This window comes from Cricetulus griseus, chromosome 6, assembly GCF_003668045.3.
Source record: "Cricetulus griseus strain 17A/GY chromosome 6, alternate assembly CriGri-PICRH-1.0, whole genome shotgun sequence".
NCBI lineage: Eukaryota > Metazoa > Chordata > Mammalia > Rodentia > Cricetidae > Cricetulus > Cricetulus griseus.
The window spans coordinates 147570892-147591342 of NC_048599.1; the positions used below are offsets into that span (position 1 = coordinate 147570892).

A 20451-nucleotide genomic window follows, 5' to 3' on the forward strand; every position below is an offset into this window, starting at 1 on the left:
CTCCTCTCATTGCTGCCCTGGGTGTGTTTTACTTTCTCATTCTTTACTCCTGTGCTTTTCCCTGGTTCCTAGGCCCCATATCAGAGCCTACTGGGTCTGTGGCCTCTCTGGGGGGAGGGGGAGATCTTACTCAGAATGGAGGTAGACTTTTTTATGATAGAAATTTCCAGGCAGATTTTGAGGTCTCAACAGACTTTGGTCACTAGCCCCTTTACCTCTGTCCCAATTTAGAATGTGTTTTGATTTGGTGTACAGGGCTAGGGACAGCAGAGCCCTGGTGGGTTCACAGTGCCTGTTGAGTGAGTAATTGAAGAGTTTGAGTCTTTGGGGGTCCTATTTGTTTGGTTAAATACCTTTTCTGCATTTGGTTAACCCTTGTTTGTCCCTGTGCTGTCTTCAGGGGAGGGAGATACATTACTTAATTTTTTTACACAAGGAAACCGATGCCTTGGAAAGTGAAAGGCTTGCTTGCAGTTGCTAAGAAACATGGCCAGAATTGTAGCAGAGGCATGCAGAGCTTCGCCCTGGGCCTGTCCACACCTTTCTGGCCCACACTAATCAGATGCACCCTGCTTCAAGGCCTCAAGCTTGGAGGATCTTAAGGTGTTTGTGGTGTGGAGGTCCCTGGCTCCTGGGGAGGCTCTGTGTGCAGCAGCTGTAGGTGGTTTTTGTGGCTAAAGCAGCACTTTATATGTACAAGTTAGTTGAACTCAGAAGGTAGGGAGACACTTGGGAAGTGGGGGGCTGAGACCCAAAAGTCAGATGTGAAATAGGCTCTATCTACCATGGGAGATGAAGCCTTAGGTTGCCTCCCAACAAGACCCTCAGGTTTAGGGCCCCTTCCTTCTTGCCCTCTGCCTGCTCATTGGATCTCAGCTGGGGCTGGACACCAAGGCAGGCTGTGTGCTGCTTCTAAAGATTTGGCTAGCTCGTTTATCCTTTCTCAGACTTCATTGTCTCCAGGGAAAGGCAGACATCTCAGTCATCCTGCTAGGGATCTCTGAAAATTCTTTCCCAGAGGAAAAATGGCGTGCCCACACCATTACCCTGGAAACTTGTCCTTGATGTGTGCCTCCCAGCATGCCAACTCCTTCAGCCATGCTGGAGACTGGACTCTGGGAAGTGCTATTTTGAAATAGCCCATTTTACAAATGGGGAAACTGAGGGAGGCCCGGAGATAAAGTGGCGAGTGGTATGCTCGGATTTAAGTGCAGACAGCTGTGGATCCTCAGACTGACCTGATTTCCAGGCTCTGTAGAAACAGTGAGGTATTCAATCCTCAGGGCTTAGCCCCTGCAATGTTGGGCCTGAGGTTTCCTCCTGGTCAGGGTGAGCTACACAGCATCCATTAAACTCAGCCACTGTGGGTCAGAATGACTCTTGGCAGCCTTCTCAGACCAGGTCCCAGGATCCAGGCAGTCAAGTAACTCCCCCCCTCTCTTCCCTTGCCCAAGTGTTGGGGGAGGTAGGGGGAGAGCCCCGTTTTGTGGCTCTCAGCCCCTCCATCTCTGTAGACAGTCTGAGTTCTCTGTAGACAGTTCTGAGTAGTCTTGGGCTAAAAAAGACATTGGATCTCACCTGTTGCCTCTGTCCACACCACCTGTTGTGAGGGAACTGGGGTTCTGTGTGGGTGTCCCTACCCTGTAGAGCCTGCAGACCATCCTCTTGCCTCTCGGTGCTCCTTCTCCTGGTGTTTGTCTCCTTTTGGCTCTTGTCATAATGTAAGATAGAGGAAGTAGCAGAAAAGACCTCACAGGGCTTTGGGGCTCAGCTTTAAGCCCAATGGCTGGGCACTTTAGACTAATGATTTAGTGCCGCCCTTTCTTAGTAAGAAAGGTACTGAAGGGGTGGATCTTGTGAGACCTAAGGTTGGGATGGGAGAAAGCTGGTCTTTTAGGAGGGAGTGGCGGCGGTGGCAGCTGCAGGCGTGGGGGTCCTCTGCTTACACTGAACTCTGTAGGTTGAATCCTGGGGAAATCCTCAGTGTTCATCTGGAAGATGGGATGATGGTACCACCTACCTGGGGCATTGTGGGAGCAAGACAGTGCCAGGAGAGCTGAGCCTTGTATCTGGTAAGTAGTGATTTTTTCAGAGCTGGCAATGTTCCCTGCCGTTTATAGTCTGAACACAAGAATTAGTCTCACTGTTTTTCTTTCGGGTGCTTTGGGACCTTCAAGTGAAGTTTAGATTTGACTCTTAAGATTTTTTTTGCCTGAAATCTCCCTTAGAAGCCTAAGGCTGCTAATCTGATCATGACTCATGGGTTATTATTTCACTTTTCCTGTTTCCTGTACAGAAAAGGGGATCTGTACCTTTAAGTTTCTGTAGACCTGATTGTGACACTGGCCCTTTAAGAGAACATTACAGAAAGTTGGAACATGGCTTTTGTTTAACTAGCCATGCTTGGTCCCAGAGGATAGGACTGGAGTGCTGTGTTTAGAAGCAGAACAGAGGGCTGGTCTGACTAAGGCTGGTGGGGAATAGCCAGAGGCTAGGTAACTGGTGTGGCCTGTAAACTTGGTAAAACTTGTAGCTGTGTTCAAAGCATGGTGAGTAGCCTTAGTAGAGGTTGGGCAGAAGGGAGCCATTGAGCCTCCTGGGCCCAGGTAGACGTGGCTGGGCTGGGGCTGCTACCCATACTAGATGGAGTGATTGTCACAGATGCCCAGCTGGAGAGGGATTCAGTTTCCAGTGATGGTGGCTCTATCCAGGTAGTCACTACTGGCCCAGAACTTGGAAGCAGTTGGGGTGGTCTGCCTCAAGTGGGAGATGAGCAGGAGTGCTGCTGCTGTTTTTAGTTTCCAAGTGAGGGGACCTAGTGGCACTGCTGCTTTTTGCAGGCCCCATGGCCCTGTTAACAGGAAAATGCCAGGAGCTACTGGGAGCAGGCTGGTCTCTAAGGAGCCTGGCCTTTGCTCTTGTTGTCTAGCTGGGCTGGGTGGAGCTGCGCTTTCTCAGGCCTTACTGTCCCGGCGGCCTTGCTGTCGCTCACCTCCCTCTCTCTGCCTTGGCTCCTGGGCTATGTCTGGCCCTGTATGTGTTGGCCTCAGCTGGAGAGCTTGTCAGAAACCAAATAGTGTTGATGTGATGGTCTTCCCTGGGAGCCTTCTTGTCTGGTGTAACCCTCATTACCACACGAGGGGCAGGTGAGACTGTGCCTGCAAGATGCCCTTCCTACCGTGTTCCAGACAGGTCACCTGGTGACAAGGCAGGGATATGCAGTTCTTACCACACACAGTTCCTGTAGTTACTTGAAGTTGATACGTTTCACCACACAGTTTCTGTAGGTTTGGTGAAAACCTGGGGTGTCTACAAACTGGCAGAGAAGAGATTGGAGTTGGAGCCATATGCCCATGCCTCCTCCCCACCCACCCTGCTGCCTATGACCTGGAACACTGGGCAGAGCTAGTTTTCAGTGTGTGCTAGGGAAGCCTGTGGAGATGGTGAGCTTTTGCTTTTGCTTTTGCTTTTGTTTTACTTACAGAAGCATCTTGCTGTGTAGCCTATAGCCTAGGCTGGCCTGAAACTTAATTTTCCTGCCTCAGCCTTCTGGGTGCTGGGATTACAGGTGTGTGCTGCCATGGTGGGCAAGTGACCACTGAGCCAGGCTCAACCAGGAAATGAGCCTGCTTATCAGGAGTGGCTCACCTTGAGCAAAGGTGGGTTGCCCCATATAGTGGCTACTAGAAGGGTTGAGCAGGGCCCAGCAGCTGCTTGGTATACACCTACCTACTTTAAGTGCATTGGCCCGAACTGCTGGGATGCCTTGGAGCAGATGGCAAATGACAGGCCATGCTAGTGTATCCTAGAGTCAGCTAGTATGGACTGTGTGAGAAAGATGGACTGTGAGGGCCATCTCTAAGTCTTAGTGTCCTTAACTGTAGTGAAGTGCAGAAAAATCAAAGGGAATGTGATGCCAGTGCCTTGGGGTGGCTTAGCTGCAAGTGGCTATTTGGGGACTTGAGAGCCACCCCTGTTTTTCTTTGATATGTTTTTCCCCCTGAGGTTCTAGTCTTGCTTGTGGTATAGGAGCTTGGCTTGCCAGTAGCTGCCCTCTTGCTACCCATGAATGCTTCTGGCTGCCTCCTGCTGCCACTTGAGACACAGTAGCTCTGTTGCCCACTAGGGGTCTGCAGGCTTGAGGATGGTGTGAGGAGTCACTCAACTATTAATATTCCCTGCACAGAACAGGTGGGTACCAGTGTGGTGTAGCCACAAGATAGCCCATTTGACAGGCTCTCTCTTTATGTCTATTGTTTCTGTCTCCTGGGGGCACTGACATGGACCTTGTATGGCCACTAAGCCTTCCATCCCCAGTCTCAGTGTGCATGCTCATTTCAGATGTGTCCTCCTTGCTAGGAGTCTTTGGGATCTCTGCCCAAGATGACCTGTCTTTTTTGCCTGTTTCTGGGTGGGGGGCAGAGCTGTGGAGGTTGTCTGGGATCATTTGGCAGAGAAGTTTTTAGGACCCTTGCTGTAGGAACTGGAAGGAAGGATCTTGAACCAAGTGAGAACAGCATCTTGGAAATGCCATTGGGTCGGGAGAAGCCAGGAGTATTAGAAAAGTGCTGGAGAAGGGGCCAGAAGGCCTAGAGTAAGGCAGGCATAGAGGTTACCAGAGCTGACCACAGGGGCTGTAGACCAAGAGCACACTGTTGGGTGACTTGTTGCACAGCAGTAGGGCCCAAGTACTAAAACTCTTGGCTTATTAGTTTGGCTCAGGTCACAGAGTTTTACTTGTGGGTTTTTGTTGTTGAACTTTCTATGTAGTGGGGGCTGGCCTTGGGCTCCTGGTCCACCTGCCTCTGCCTCTGCCTCTGCCTCCAAAGTTCTAGGTGTGCCACCATGCCCAACTCTGATTTGTATCTGATCAGCACATTTAGCAGTTATCAGAAGTGTGGCCCAAGGAGTTGGAGAAGGAGGCAGTTCTCAAATTAACTGTTACCCTAATGGAAACAGCCAATCACACGGCCTAGCACCTGGGTCTTGGTGGAGAAGATGAGGCAGAAGATGCTGCCTGTGCCCCTATACTCCATCCTAAGGGAGGGAAGGCTTTGGAGGTGGAGGACTGGGGGTTCAGGTGGGAAGGTAAGCTGCTTCCTGTGGAATGAGAATACTTGCTTCTTAGCTCATTCTTGATTTTTATTTCATAGTCATTCCCTACAAACATTCTTATTTCCAGGACCATGGAGGCTGTTCTTGGAAGTATTTGTGGTAGGGTTAGGAGGCAGTCAGGAACCCACACACTCATACCAAAGGGGCACCTGGATTTGTCCTTTGCTGGAATACATTGAACTCACTTACAAAGGAGAGAACACCTTGGCTAAGGCCTTGAAAATTCTCTAGATAGTGCAAGAAGATGGGGGCAGGGTGACAAGCTGAGGTGCTGCTGAGTTGGCTGGGGTCAGAGCCCTAAGGGTCATGCTGTGCCATGCAAGGATATTAGACTCTGCATGGGATACAGGTAGAGACACTTTCCCTGGGGAGATGGGGTCAGGGTGAGAGCTTGGAATGTCTTGCCCCCTGATCTTTTTGAGTGGCAGACCAAGCCTGGAGTGTTCTGGGAACCAGGGAGGACTGCAAGCTTAAGTAATAGTGGCCATTGGGCTTCAGCTTTCTTTGGAATTACTCAAATCTCACTCTGTCCAGTGAGTGTTCTTAGGTTCTTTTTTAAAATTCAGGGCACTTCACTGTTCTGCTGGGGTTTATGAATGTTTAAAAACTGCTTTGTGGTCCCCAAAGTAATTTGACAGGTCTGACAGCTATTGATTAAAAACCCCAAATTATTCAGGCTGCAGGATGATGGAGGCTTGGATGGAAAGGTTTTTGTTTTGACCCATCCCCTCTCAGGAAGTGAGCTCTGAAAGGTGAATGTGGTCCCAGAGGTCTGCAGGCTCCATGGGTATGCCTAGTCCTGGGACGGATAGCATGGGGTCTGTTGGCGTGTGGAAAGTGTACCTCTGTGCAGAAGTGAGACCAATGCTGGCCAAGGCCCAGGCAGCAGTGAGGCATCACTGATGATCTGTTGTGGTGTAGTGTAGCCCTAGGTAGTGATGTCTCTTCATGGAAGGTTTCCTGGTGGCTCAGCATGTGAGGAACAACTCAGAGAAGAAAAGGAACTTGTTTAGGGTCCAAAGGAAAAGGTGTTGGCCCAAGGTCACTTAAGGGTGGAGCTCAAGTGGGAGCCCAGGACTTGTTGGCCTGGTTCATCGTCCTGTGTGAAACAGGAGATACAGACCTGTGCTGGGGCACTGGGCTGACATGGTGAGCAGGACTGCAGTTTCACAGCTGTTGGTCTTGTGAAGCCATGCCCTCTCTGAATCTTGTGTGGAAGAGTCACCACTGACCTTGGCTCATTTGAAGCCCTGTCTGCTTTGGATGATACCTGTATGGTTGTTGGAAAAAGGCTGTGAGGTGATGTTTGTACCAGGGTAAGAACACTTGGTAAGTAAGCATAAAGTCAGCACCCTGTGGTTACCACTGTGCCAGGCTGCTTTGTACCTGCCAGGAGCTGTCCTGGTTAGGGTAGCATTCTCCTCACATTCTCAGCCCTGTGGTCTGGGGATTCCAAGGATAATGTGAAGCCAAGGCTCAGTGTATACGTGAAGGGAGGTGTCATCCAGGTTCCTGCTAAGACCTACTTCAGGTCCTGAACTGGGGGAACCCAGGCCTGAGAGGGATGGATTCCTCCAGGCTTTCTTCCCAGGAAGCTTCCCAGACTGACTGAACAGCTTCTCTCCCATTTTAGGATGGTGTTTGTCCTCCCAGGGGCCTGGGAGTCACCAGACTGTGTTCTTCTTCCCCAGTCCAGGATTCCAGCTGGGCCAGGAGTGAGTACAGCAGCTAGTTCTCAACAGCTAGTTCTCAGGTCTCATAGGACTGAGGAGAGATGTTCCTAACAGGACACAGCCTACATTGTGGGAAGAGCTCCAGCACTGCTGCTCGGCAGAGCCCTGCTGAGATCTAGAAAGTTGGCTGGGCTCCCATACAGCTTCTAGTCTTTGGGTGGGCATCAACCTTGGAGACGTACTTTGTTCATGTTTTCCCTTTCCCAGACCCTTAAATTAACTATAGGAAATTTATGGCTTTAAAAATATTTTGAGGTATCCTAGGCATTTGGGCAGCTAAGATGATTGGTCCTACCCTATAGATGGAGGAAGTAAGAAAGTTGAATGTTAGGGAATGTGAACAGAGAACAGCTTGGGAAATGCCAGAAGGATAACCTAGAATTGTCATCACTCATCTCTTGAACCCTGCATGGTTAAGAGGTGGGTAAAGAGAGACAGGATGGTGGCAGTTCCTGACACGGACTTGTCCTCATGAGCACACCCTTGCAGTGTCTTGTTTGACTTTAGAGTGACCTCCATGAGCCTGTGTCCATTCCTCCACCGATAGGTGGGAAGCAGGTCTAGACAACTGAATGACTTGACACTTAAAGCTGCATTTGTTAGGTGTAGAGGTGGACTTGCTACTGCTGCTTCTGGCCCCATACTAAGCTAAGCTCTGTCTCACCACGCACTGGTGTTTCTGTAGTATTCCCTCACATGGGTGTGTTTACTCCAGGGCTCACTGCCTGTGTGCCCTGTTACCCAGTAGTGAGGTACCTGCCATATGGCTTTTAAAAATATTATGTGCATTTGGGTATTTTATGTGTATGTATATCTGGACACCGCATGTGTGCTGGAACCTGCAGAGGTCAGGAGAGAACACTGGATCCCCTGAAACTGCAGTGACAGCTGACATGTCAGTACTGTGAATTGAGCTCAGGTCCCCTGGAAGAACAGCCAGTGTTAACCTCTGAGGCATCTCTCCAGCCCCTGTCCCCCGCACTGTTCCTGTCCCTTCACCGCCCCATTTGGGGACAGTCTGCCTGCTCTGCAGCTTGCCTCTTCTGGAGCCAGCCCCTTACTCAACAGTCCCACTGTAAACTCACCACCCATAGCTGTGAACACACTGCTGGTCAAGTGAGCTAGCTTCTCAACATGACAAGTTTTGGGTTTTGTTTTGGGTCCCTCCCTCACTGAAATAAAGGGGAATTTGCCTAACTTCTGTGTCTTTAACCTTTTTAGAGAAAAAGATCACAGGGTTGAAAAACATCTTGTGGCTGTTAGGGAGGCTATCAGATAAGGCTGTGCCCCAGGAGCCAGACAATGTCCCCTTGTTCCTGCTTCTGGCCTCACAATAAGCTGCTGTTAGGCTGGCTCTGCCTCCAGCAGTGGCTCCCTCATGCACATGCTTACATTTCCTGGGCCCTGGAATGAGGGGATCACAAATGGAAGACAGCCTTGCTGTGGCCCTTGGCCTCTCTAGTGCCCAGTGGCTTCTGTGGGGTGATAAAAGGCCAGGCTGAGGCTGGGGCAGTATTAGTAGACCCAGCCTTAGGCTCCTCTGAGCTGTAGTGGGATCTCCTATAGTCACTTGTGCTACAAATCTTAGGCAAGTCATTTCTCCGAGAGGATGCTGCGCCTCAGTCCCCACAGGGCAGATGAGAATTAACGGAGGCAGGCAGTGTGGCATGGAGTGGGTCAGGCAGCATATTTGCTTGGAGAGACCAGGGACAGCATGGGTTGGGCTTTGAAATAATAATGTTGTTAGATAGAAATAAAGAAGGGTAATAGCAGGTGTCTTGGTCATTGGCCAAAGTGATTTTTGATGAATGTTTGGCCACTACCTTGGGTCCTTTGGGGCTTGATTAGCACAGGGGCTCTGAGTGGAGAGAGGAGGAAATGGAGTGAGCCATACTATGTATGTAAGGATTCAGGCATTATGCTGGCCTGCCCCTGTCACCTGGCAGAACGCACTCAGGCAGTACCCTCCCTGGTTAGCCCAGGTGCAAAGGACTCCTTTAAAAGAAAGACCTCTGCCCACTTACTCTCTCTTTCTGCTCTTCTCTTTCCTGCTCCTCTCTTCTCTTTCCCTCTTTCCTTCCCACTCTCTTTCTCGCTGTTCCCTTGGGGCAGACAGGACTTTTCCTGTCTCCCTCGTCTCTTCTGTCTCTGTCTCTCTCTGTGTCTCTATCTCTTTTCTCATTTCTTCCCCTTTCCTTCCCTTTTTAACAAAACTAAGCTCTGTCTGCCTGGCATGTTCATCCCTCTGCCTCGTTCACCCACACCTGCCATGGAATTCGCCAAGGTCGTCCCCCCTCCAAGCTTTATCCTAACAATGTAGAAGGCAAATTCAATGGAATGTTGCTGTATTGGAAGTGGGAATGGCCCTTGAGTCACTGCCTTCATCCCTGCAGGCGGATAGGCCCTGGTCAAACCAGTTCTAAGCCAAGGAGTTCAGTGTAGATTGTACTAGCCTATGGTCAGGCTCTCCAGTGAGTGACTGGGGAGTTACTTCCCAGAAGGTGTGTAATCCCATTCCATGGAGTGTATGGTGAAAGGGCCCCTAGAGAGCCACTGTGGGACTAGAGAACTTGTTGTATTTGAAGAGGTCTCCTAAGGGTCAGGTGGATGGACAGAAAGAAGTACTTCCACTGAAGAGAAAATGAGCCTAAAGGTCCTGTCTCTGATAAAGGTCATTGGTGTTGTGGTTGGCTTCAGGGCCCAGCTCTCAGGAATTATCCTGGAGCAGGCATTGAGTACCTTGATCACCCACTTTCTTCTTTTTTATATAATTTATTTATTTTATTTAATGTGCATTAGCGTTTTGCCATGGGTGTTGGGCCCCCTGAAACTGGAATTGCAGACAGTTGTGAGCTGCCATGTGGATTCTGGGATATGAACCTCGGTCCTCTGGAAGAGCAGTTAGCACTCATCAGCCATCTCTGCAGCCCCCAAGAGAACATTTTCTCAAGTCACAGAACTTTATTATTCAAAGGAGAATATCTAATAATCTTCCTTGTAGGTACATTGCAAAAGTGGTATATACTCTTCACTGTTGAGCCCTCTCCAGCCCCTACCCAGATCGGATCTAGTTAATGGCCTACTTAAAAATATGTATTTTACTTTTTTTAACCTTGTTTTTATTGAGCTATATATTTTCCTCACTCCCCTTTCTTCTTCCCCTCTTTCCTTCCACCCCCCCATGCCCCCCATGCTCCCAATTTACTCAGGAGATCTCCCCCCCCCTTCCTAGGTAGATTCATGTATGTTTCTCTTAGGGTCCTCTTTGTTGCCTTGGTTCTCTAGGGTTGTGACCTGTAGGTTGGGTGTCCTTTGCTTTATGTCTAACACCCACTTAGGAGTGAGTGCGTACTATACTTGTCTTTCTGTGTTTGTGCTACCTCACTCGGGATCTTTTTTTTCAATTTCTGTCCATTTGCCTGCAAATTTCAAGATGTCATTGTTTTTTTACTGCGAAGTAGTATTCCACTGTGTAAATGTACTGTGTTTATCCATTCTTCGGTTGAGGGGCATCTAGGTTGCTTTTAGGCTCTGGCTGTTATGAATAATACTGCTATGAATGTAGTTGTGAGAATCACCCACCCATGTGAATCACCCACTTTTGAGTGAACTTTGTCACTTCTCTTTGGAAATGCCCCCTTCAATATCATCTGAAGTCAGGAGGCCTGTCCTTGTCCTCACTGACCTGACCTCCATAAGATACGGTTGAACTTGGCTGCTGGAATCTGTGGGGGCTTTGGCCCAAGAACTCTGAGGCTCTGTACACTGGAGCTAAGACAAACTCACTCTACCCACAAGGAGTAGTGTCCATACCTGGCAAAGGGACAACAATGTGACCTGGCTAATGTCCCTGCTTACTCAGAGGATCTGGGGCTTGATGCTGGATGTCAGTTGGTTGTCAAGTGCTGAAGGCCTGCTGAGGAGACACAGGGAGTCCCTGGGGTGGGGCAGTCCAGAGTGTGGGACTAGGGCTGGAACCTGAATCTGGTCTGTAGGGGAACACCCTCAACCTCCATCACAACTTGAAGGCCTAGGAAGTACCATCTCCAAACCTTGTTCTTACAGCTTTTCCTCAGTGTGTACCTGGAGATCTTGGTGATGCACCCACTTTTCCATGTCTCCCTCATAGAGCAGTTTCTGGGGAAATAGGCAAGCCAGGACTGCTCAACTGTTGCCATTTGGGCTGGGCTAGTCCAGATGCCTTAAGGGCGGGCTCTAAGCTTCCCTTCCACCCTCTTTTCCCAGGAACCTTCCCAGGGAGGCTCAGGCCAGCTGGAACATGTCTGGGGCAGCCTGTGGAAGAGAGGGCAGTAAAGATTTTACAGCCACTGGTTCTAGCTCTGGTTGTTTGGGGCCTGGCTTGTTGGGTCCTCCAGTTGTAGGTTCGTTGGAGCAGGCCCTGGGTGATAAATCATGCCTTACACTTCTGTTCCTAGCAACCAGAAGTTGACCCCAGCTCTCCAGCTCCTCCCTTTACCTGACTGGGCTTCTCACTGTGTCTGGCTCTCAGCTGGGTCAGAAAGCACCCTGATTCCACCTTGCTGTTTTAGGACCTGGCTATCAGACCAAAGGGGTGGTGGGGCTCAGCTCTTCTTAGACCAAGTGACTTCCCTTCCATTAAGTTATGAGTTATGAAGAAGGCAGGAAGTTTGTGATGTAGGCTGCTCGTTTACAGCAGTGGTCAGCTGCAGTGGGGTGAGATGTTGGAGCCAGGATTCAGGTCTAGAGCAAAGCCTGTTTAAACAGCTAAAATCACATGGCAGAACAGACAGGCCATGGTTCACCTTTGTAATATGGGCCATCCCAGGAGAGAATGACAGGATGGACCTGTTAGGTCCAGGATGGGAACAAATCCCCATTTTCACCTCCTGAGCCCCAGTTGCCTTCTCATGCATGCGCTGGTGGACTGCAGGAGACCAGCAGGCCGATCCAGGCATACCCTCTGCTGTGTAGCCAGTGGCCTAGGCCATGCCACACACTGAAGTGGAATGCAGAATGCCCATCTCCTTGGAGCTCTCAGAGACTACTTTGTACTGGGTTAGAGAGACACTGAAAAGGTTGAGTGGGTCTCCTGGGTGGCCTGTGTGGCTGTTGATGCTGGGGCTCAGGAAATAGAGATGGCTTGCCTGGGGCTGCAGGAAGAGGTATACAACATTTCCATTGCCAAACCTGTCAAAGCCAGTCCCAGCCTGTCTTGATTATCAGGTGTCATCTTGGTGTCTTGTGTCAAGGCCTGAGTTGGAGTTCTCGGTGACCATAACTTGGGTCTCAAAACCCAAGGTACATAGATTCCAACCTAGTGCCACAGTTTCTGGTGCTGTGTAGAAAACTGGGGTCCCTGTTACCCAGAGGCTCTGGGAGCTCCCCTGCCTCCTGTTGGTATGGTAAGATGGGGCAGTGCATGAGAAAGCTTTGCTGGCGATGCCATTCTTGAGGGATTCTAGGGCAAAGCCCAGGGCAGAGGGCAAGAAAGATAGGAAAAGCCTCGGAGGACTACAAGGTCACAGCTCTTTTGTGCAAGTTTGTGGGGCCTCTGCAGATCCAAGCCAGGCCCTGCCCCAAATCCAAGTGGACAGAACCCTCATCCTCAGCAGCTTGCTCTCTTACAAAGGAGTGCCTTACCCATACTGCAGTGTGTTGGGGAAAGGGGCTGTGACAGGCCTCCAAACCTGTCTGTTGCAATGGGGTTGGGAGGAAGAGTTTTTCTGGGAAGGAAAACAGGAAGGGAACAGTGGGGACAGAAGCAAGGCAACTTGACAAGGGAATGGAAGCCTATTTGGTGCAAATATTATCAAGCCCCATGTGATGTTCTTATTACCTATCTCCCCAGGTCCCATCTGATGCCAAGGCTGAAGGAGTCTCGATCACACGAGTCCCTGCTCAGCCCCAGCAGTGCAGTAGAGGCCCTGGACCTCAGCATGGAGGAGGAAGTGATCATCAAACCTGTTCACAGCAGCATCCTGGGACAGGACTACTGCTTTGAGGTAGGTGTCTCCCACAGTTCTCCTCTGCTCAGTCACATTGGCCAGGCCTGCTCTACAGACTCCTCCAGGAGTGCTCGATGGCCCCATCAGGGAACAAGTTCCTGGGAACAGTCTAGAATGGGCTTATTCCTTGTTTTCTACAAGGTTTGTGCCCAGTCCTCCTCTGGTAGAGGACTGAGCCTAGTAAGGACAAGCCAATGGGCCTAGTGTGGATCCTCTTGGCATCTGCCACCCTCTGTACCCCTGTATTCTGGGTTAAGACTCCAGGCCAAATCAGACTGGATCTGGACTGAGGTGTCCGTGCCTGGTACCTGTCTTCTTGGTTTCAGCAACGGCTGTTATAGAAGTATCATATCCTCCAGAACCTGGGTGTTTGGCCAGTGAAGCCTGCATATGGCTGGGAGCAGCAGGGTCAGTGAGAGCAATTCTGGCCAAATTCCCTCACTTCAGGAAAACATGTAGTTTACAACCAGGAAGTGAACAGAATTTATAGCAGTAGTGGAGGGTGAAGGTCTCAGGCCTGGCTCACCCAAGAAGCTCAGCTCTCTTTTCTCTAGACTAGCATACTGCTAGGTTTCTATGATCATTGTTGTCACTAATTGATGGGCAAAAGGAAGCCCCCAGGAGGGGTCAGTTTAGGACTAAGCCTACCCTTGCTTGTTGCCTGGGAACCTGCGATCTGCCTGTAGGGAGACTGTGCTTGGGGTGAAAATGCACTCTCACTGTAGCAGGGTACCCCATTCTCTCTCCCTCTTAGGGGAGAGGGAGGGCAGGGATGAGGAAGCAGGCCCAAAAGCCTGGCTACTTTCTTGCTGCTGACTGCCCGGGCACAGAGGGGTTCAGTGTGCCATGTGTGGTTCAGAGGCAGCCCTTCCTTGCTTCATTCTGTGGCTGCTATGCAGTCACGGTGACCTTGGCTTTCCTGAGCTGTCCAGCCTAGGTGTGATCCCTCCCCCAACAGCAGCCTGTTTGCCCCACCACAGGTGACAACATCATCAGGGAGCAAATGCTTCTCCTGCCGGTCAGCAGCTGAGCGCGATAAGTGGATGGAGAACCTGCGGCGAGCAGTGCACCCCAACAAGGTAGGCCTGCACCGGCTCTTGGTAGACCTTGAAAGATGAGATGAAACCCAAACACAGGGGAGCAGAGGCATGAATCCTGAGTAGGGGCAGGATCAAGTGGACCTGGGGGCAATTGGAGTTGCTGAGCTATAACAGCTGTTAGGTGTTTCTGCCCCAACACTATACACAGAGGAGCCTGGGAGGCAGAGCTATATTTCGTCTTTTAGAAGTCAGGACCTGTGTCCTGCCCAGAACCACTTGTTCCTAGCCAACTGTGGCTTTTCAGTTCTGTTCATCCACACTCTTCTCCAGGTGTCCTCTTATCTTCTACTGACCCTGGACTCTTCGTCTGGTTGGGGCCCTGAACTGTAATCGCTCCTTTGTCTATCTTCCCAGATGATTTGTGGGTCTAAATGAATCCTGTTTACCAAGACATCACTAAAGAAAGGGGTCTTAGCAGCAGTCACCTCTTAAGTTGCTTTGTGGACCAAGAAACTGAGAAACCATGGCATCATAGCCTGTAAGGGGCTAGGTGTTGTGCCTCTCCTGCCTCAGCCTCACTCTGAAGCAGGGCTGTTTTCTAAGAGAGCACGCCTGGGCCCAGGTGGTTGGTAATCTAGCTAGTGATGAACAGTGTGACTGGATGAAGCCATATCCATGGGTATCTCTCCTGTCACTACCCATGCACCTCACCACTCATTCCCTCCCAGATCTCTGAGGATTGCTGGGCTCTGGGCTAGCCAAGTAGGTAGGTAACAGCCACAATTGACCACCCCAGACCACTCTTATGCAGGACAATAGCCGGCGTGTGGAACACATCCTGAAGCTGTGGGTGATTGAGGCCAAGGATCTGCCGGCCAAGAAGAAATATCTGTGTGAGCTCTGCCTGGATGATGTACTGTACGCCCGCACTACGGGCAAGCTCAAGACGGACAATGTCTTCTGGGGAGAGCACTTTGAGTTCCACAACCTGCCACCACTGCGCACAGTCACTGTCCACCTGTACCGGGAGACTGACAAGAAGAAGAAAAAGGAACGCAACAGCTACCTGGGCCTGGTGAGCCTACCTGCCGCCTCTGTGGCTGGGCGCCAGTTCGTGGAGAAATGGTACCCGGTGGTGACACCCAATCCCAAGGGTGGCAAAGGCCCTGGGCCCATGATCCGAATCAAGGCACGCTACCAGACCATCACCATCTTGCCCATGGAGATGTACAAAGAATTTGCCGAGCACATCACTAACCACTACTTGGGGCTGTGTGCAGCCCTTGAACCCATCCTCAGTGCCAAGACCAAGGAGGAGATGGCATCAGCTCTGGTGCACATCCTGCAGAGCACAGGCAAGGTCAAGGTGAGTAGCTCCCTGTTTGTAGAAAGACTGCTAATGGACACTGGGCTGTCTGCCCTTTCTGGATCTGTGTTGGGGATACCCATGGTAATTAGATGGGCTTCCTAAAATTGAGCAGTGAGCTGTGAATTGGGGAGAATTTTGTACTCTACCAGTAGCAGGGCTGAACCCCGAAGACAAGGTGCAGTGAGTGGACTGGGACTCTTAGTGCAGAGTGGGCCTCCCCTGCTGTGCTCAAGCAGGTGCATACCCAGGCTCTTCCAGCATGTGAGCCCAAACCCACATACCCAGTGGGATATGAGTTGACAGATAGCCCCAGCAGGTGAGCTGCCTTCATAGCTCCAGCCTCCACCCCCACTTTTCACACATAGCTTTCCCGCACAGGCGCATGGATGTAGATAGCCAACTGAGACCCTGGTGTCTTGCAGGGATAGGGATCAGAGAACCATGCAGATAGGCTCTGCTTCACAGCTTGGAGGGACCCAGCTCCTGCTATTACCACCACCTTTCAAATCCTGCTACTCTTGAGAAGGGCTCAGAAAGGACACACCTCCACTCCGCCCTCCTGGTTTAGAGAATAGTGTCTCCACAAGACATACCATCTTTCCTACCTAGCTCAATAGTACATGGCTCCCTCCCTCCCCAGTGTGGTGAGACTCCCGATAACCATTCATTCTCCTTTGGGGTTTACTGCCCACAGAGAGTGGGAGGACACCTCAGCTTTACTGGCTGCCTGCATTGAAGTAGACTTCAGATGACTAGCCAGGGAGGAATAGGGATCATCCTGAGGTAATGTCCTGAGTCCATAATCATGAAGGGAACTGGGCTTGGGTGCCCAGTGATCAGAGCTCTCCATAAATCTTTGGTCAACTCTTACCTCTTCCTAGAGGCCCTGGTAGGGGGAAGCTGTGGCTGGAAACCCCCTGCCCTTTGCATCTTTCATTACCTGGTGGACTGACTGGCACTGTGCAGAAAGACAGGGAGGGAGAGGGACCTCACCTTGACATCATGTTGCCAGGATGCTCTTCCCCTTGTGCCTGCCTTCAGGCTGGCTGGCTGGGTAGGCTGCCAGCTAGGCCAACTCTTGAAATACTGCATGGTTTTTTTTGTTGTTGTTGTTGTTGTTGTTTGGTTTTTAAATTTTTGTTTATTTGTCCTATGTGTACGGGTGCTTTGCCTGTATATAATTGTGCACCACATACATGCCTGCTTCCCACAGGGGCTAGAAGATAGAAGAAAGCATTGGCTGCCTGGGACTGGACTTACAGGTGGTTGTGAGCCACCACATGGGTGCTGAGAATCCAAGCTGGGTTCTCTGAAGAGCACCAGTGCTCTTAACTGCTGAGCCACCTCCAGCCCAGGTGGACTGCTTTGATTTGCTGGTGGGTAGTGGGCTGGAGAGTCCAGGGACTGGGAATTACAGAAGTTACAGACCAGAGAAGGCAAATTGAGAGGCTTAACCCTTCCCCGTCACTGTGTTCTTTTAGTTCCTAGTCCCAAGGACTGCTGTGGCTTAGGAAGCTGATGGTGTCTGAAGCAGCTAAGAGGCATACCAAGGATGGAGGGATAGAAAGTAACCCATGTCTCTGGAATAATCTAGAACTGGCAGAGCATTCTTGAGCCAGGCAGAACACATGTTGAGGGTTACTTATGTAATGGGGGGGTAGGCATTTGGCCTTCCTGAAGTGGCAGCTGTACTCTGTGTGCTGACACCTCCTGTCCTCTACCCAGGGTCCTGTTTGCCTAAACTTTTCAAGTCCCCATCCTAGCCCCACTGCCCCCACCCCCCAACTCTCTGTATGATCTTGGAGGGATAAGGGAGCCTCAGAGGCATTACCTGGCCCCAGGTAGCTGTGTGGCCTTGGGCAGGTTGTTCTTCTGCCCTATGCCTTGCTTTCTCTCTCCCTGCTGCTCTCCTCTTAGGAGTTATGTCTTGTCCTAGTGCTGAGGTCTAGCACCTCCCACACAAGGTCAGGAAGATGGTGGCTTTGAATAGGAGCCATGGTGGACCTTCAGGAGTGATGGGTTCCTTATGCCTCTGGTGTGATTCCAGGGAGGCCAACTGTAGCTACCTTCAGACCTGCTTGTCTCTCAGCCCTTTCTTTTGTTGGCCAGTCAGGCCTCATGAATCAGGATCTTTGTTTTCTGAGATTGGGCTTCTCTGGGTATCCTTGGCTGTCCTGGCACTCACAGTGCCAGTAGACCAGGCTGGCTTCCAACTTGGAGATCCTCCTGCCTCTGCCTCCTATGTACTGGGATTAAAGGTGTGTGCCACCATCACCTGGGTTTTAAATATGTATTTCAAAGGATCCAGCTTTTGGTTGGCACATTGGAATGAGGTGTTTCCATAGCTCCAGAAACCCTGGCCCATGCTGAGTCTCTTGTAGGTTCTGCATTGCCTCTCTCAGATTGCTGCCAATGAGTCTCCTGCTGTGCCTCTTTTCCCTACCCCAGGTCTCTGGTTGACTTTGGGCTTGAGAGGAAGGGAATGGCCACCCAGCCAGAGGGAAAGGTGTAGCTGAGCTCCTCTGCCTGTGGCTTCTTCCCACAGTATCACGGTGACCAAACTGCCTCCAAGTCATTCTGGGGTGTGCAGCAGCCAAGGACAGTGATGGTTCTGCTGTCACACCATCTCAGCTAAGGTTCTGCTCTGTCCCTCCTGTCTCCTAGGACTTTCTAACAGACCTGATGATGTCAGAGGTGGACCGCTGTGGGGACAATGAGCACCTCATCTTCCGGGAGAACACATTGGCCACCAAAGCCATTGAGGAATACCTCAAACTTGTGGGCCAGAAATACCTGCAGGACGCACTAGGTAGTTGGGGACATTACTGGGCGAGCAGGTGGCAAGGGCTAGGCAATGCTCATCAGACCCTCACTGCCTTCTCCATGCTCACCCATTGCAGGTGAGTTCATCAAAGCCCTGTACGAGTCAGATGAAAATTGTGAAGTGGACCCAAGCAAGTGCTCAGCTGCTGACCTCCCGGAGCACCAGGGCAACCTCAAGATGTGCTGTGAGCTGGCCTTCTGCAAGATCATCAATTCCTACTGGTCAGTGCCACATTTCTAGGCTGTCCTCTTTTCTGTCAGGAACACACTCTCTCTCTCTCTCTCTCTCTCTCTCACTGTCTCTCTCTCTCTCTCTCTCTCTCTCTCTCTCTCTCTCTCTCTCTCTCTCTCTCTCTCTCTCTCCATCTGACTCCATCTGACTCCATCTGAGTTGCTGGACTGCCAGGTTCCTGTCATAGCCCTTTGAGTTCTTAAATATAGGAAAGCACTCTAGAATATCTGTAAGGTGTGTGTGTGTGTGTGTGTGTGTGTGTGTCTTTCTGTCTTTCTGTTGAAAGGAACTGTAACTGTGGTAAGCACCCTTCACAGGTAGAGGCCAGTGTCAGTACACTGGTGCAGCATGTTGATGTCCAGTTGTCCTGGCACCTACTCCCAAGGCTGCTCACCTATCTGCCCCTGGAGGTTATCACACTAGCACCAGCTAGGCCTCCAGCTTGGACTAGGGAACAAAAAAGAAAGGGGTGGCTTTTTGGTAAGAGTGGGCTACTCACATTGGGGCCATAGTTGGGGCTGGGATTCTTCCCTGGGAAACTTCCTGTCAGGCCAGTTTCCCAGGTATCTCTTTGCTTCTGTGGTGCATGGAAGGTGACTGGCTGGCCTGGTGCTAAGCCTGGTTGTGGTTAGGGTATGTGGGACTGTCCCTGTGGGCCTTGCTGCCAGCCTGAGTGTTGGGTTTGTTTGGAGAAGCTACCCAGGTTGAAGCCTGTATCACCACCTCAGCTCAGCCTGATGTTCATGCTGCCCAAGCCACTCCAAAGCCATACCTCCTCCGTTTGTTTGGCGTTTCCCACATGCCATCTCTTTTGACCTGTACACATCTTGTCCTAAGTCTTGAGACCTGTCCCCTCTGTGGCCCTTCATATCACTTAATCGTTTGTACCCTTGCAGCCAGGAACACTCTAGGGCAGGTTGGTCTGCCTGCTCAGAGCTAGCATGGGAGGTATTTGCTCTTCCCAAAGGACAGACAAAGTTAGGCCTACTGGGTGAGCCTTGGAAAGGGATCAGTGGCCAGTTCTGGGGGTAGGCACCCACCTGTCCAGGTCCCTCAGCCTGTGTTGTTGCATAAGATGCTTTCATGGGGTAAGGAGAGCCTTGAGCTCTCCTTACCTTGAGCTTGACCCTCAGAGCACACTGCCATCTCCCTGCTGAGCTGGGCTCTCAGCCTTGACCCTGCATTCCACAGGGAAGACATTGTGTGGATGAGAGTTTCCATTTCTTCCTTCTGGCATCCTCTGACAAGTCCGTCAGTAGACATCAGCTGGCTCAAGCACCAGGCCTGAGGACTGCCTACCCCACTTCTCTAGGCCGCCCTGCTGCTTCAGCCTCATTTGTTTCCTCATGTCCTCCTGGGCTACTGTAGGCTTGCAAGGTGAGGGGGGATGGGACAGTGTCAGTCTGATCAAGTCGATGGATGGCTCTGAGAGCCTGGGGAGGCCTCCTCTCAACTTAAAGTACTCCAAACTGAAACCCAGGAAAACACAGGGTCTTCGTCAAGAACCTACTTCTGGGCTCAGGACAGAGCCAGCAGTAGACTAGGTCCAGGGGGCACTGGAGTCCCCAGGAGGAAAAGGAAGGAAAGCCATCTAAAGTCAGGAGGGTCAGGGTATTTGGTGGAGCCAAGAATCCTGCCCTCTTACTGTGCCACCCCAGGGAAGTTTTATTTCTCTCCCCATCTAGACCTTGACAAACTATGTTCTCACTAGCTGAGGGTACACCTCCTGCTCAGTCATCAGGGGCTCTATGGAAGACCCAGATCCCTATGACCTCATTCGGGCAGAAGGAATGAGTCTTGGTAGCCAGAAATAGGAGCTCAAGGAACAGCAATCTGTCTGCCCTGTGGTTTTCTTCATGCCTTCAGACCCAGAAGCCTGTTGTTGGGGTGGGAAAATGTGTTTACCCTGGGGAAGATGAGAGATCGAGTAGTGCTATTCTTGCTGTTGAGCCTGACACGGAGCCAGTTCTGCCAGCCTCAGTGCTTGGCCCACTTGGACCCTTCATGAAGAGCTTACCCTGTGTGGAGCTGTCTCATACTTGTTGAGCAGCCTCCCTGCCCAGTAGACATCTTGCCTAGTGGATGGTCATTTGGCTAGGCTGCAGAGCTCTGAGTTCATCTACACCAGCATGGAGATGGCGCTGGAACTCAG

At 51.0% G+C, this 20451-nt stretch overlaps 1 protein-coding gene across 8 annotated transcripts in view; it reads left to right on the forward strand.

Annotated features, from left to right (window-relative positions):
• The window catches only part of Dab2ip (DAB2 interacting protein), a 71592-nt gene that overhangs the window by 33743 nt on the left and 17398 nt on the right, over positions 1 to 20451 (forward strand). For 5 of the 8 annotated variants that reach the window (XM_035446089.1, XM_035446087.1, XM_035446088.1 and 2 more), the window contains exons 2-6: positions 12679 to 12832; positions 13816 to 13914; positions 14672 to 15241; positions 17909 to 18053; positions 18145 to 18289. In XM_035446089.1, coding sequence (XP_035301980.1) covers positions 12689 to 12832; positions 13816 to 13914; positions 14672 to 15241; positions 17909 to 18053; positions 18145 to 18289 — 1103 coding nt within the window. In that variant the 5' untranslated portion in view covers positions 12679 to 12688. The remainder of the gene's footprint in view (positions 1 to 12678; positions 12833 to 13815; positions 13915 to 14671; positions 15242 to 17908; positions 18054 to 18144; positions 18290 to 20451) is intronic. The other 3 variants (XM_035446090.1, XM_035446085.1, XM_027423663.1) reach the window with 1 other exon arrangement.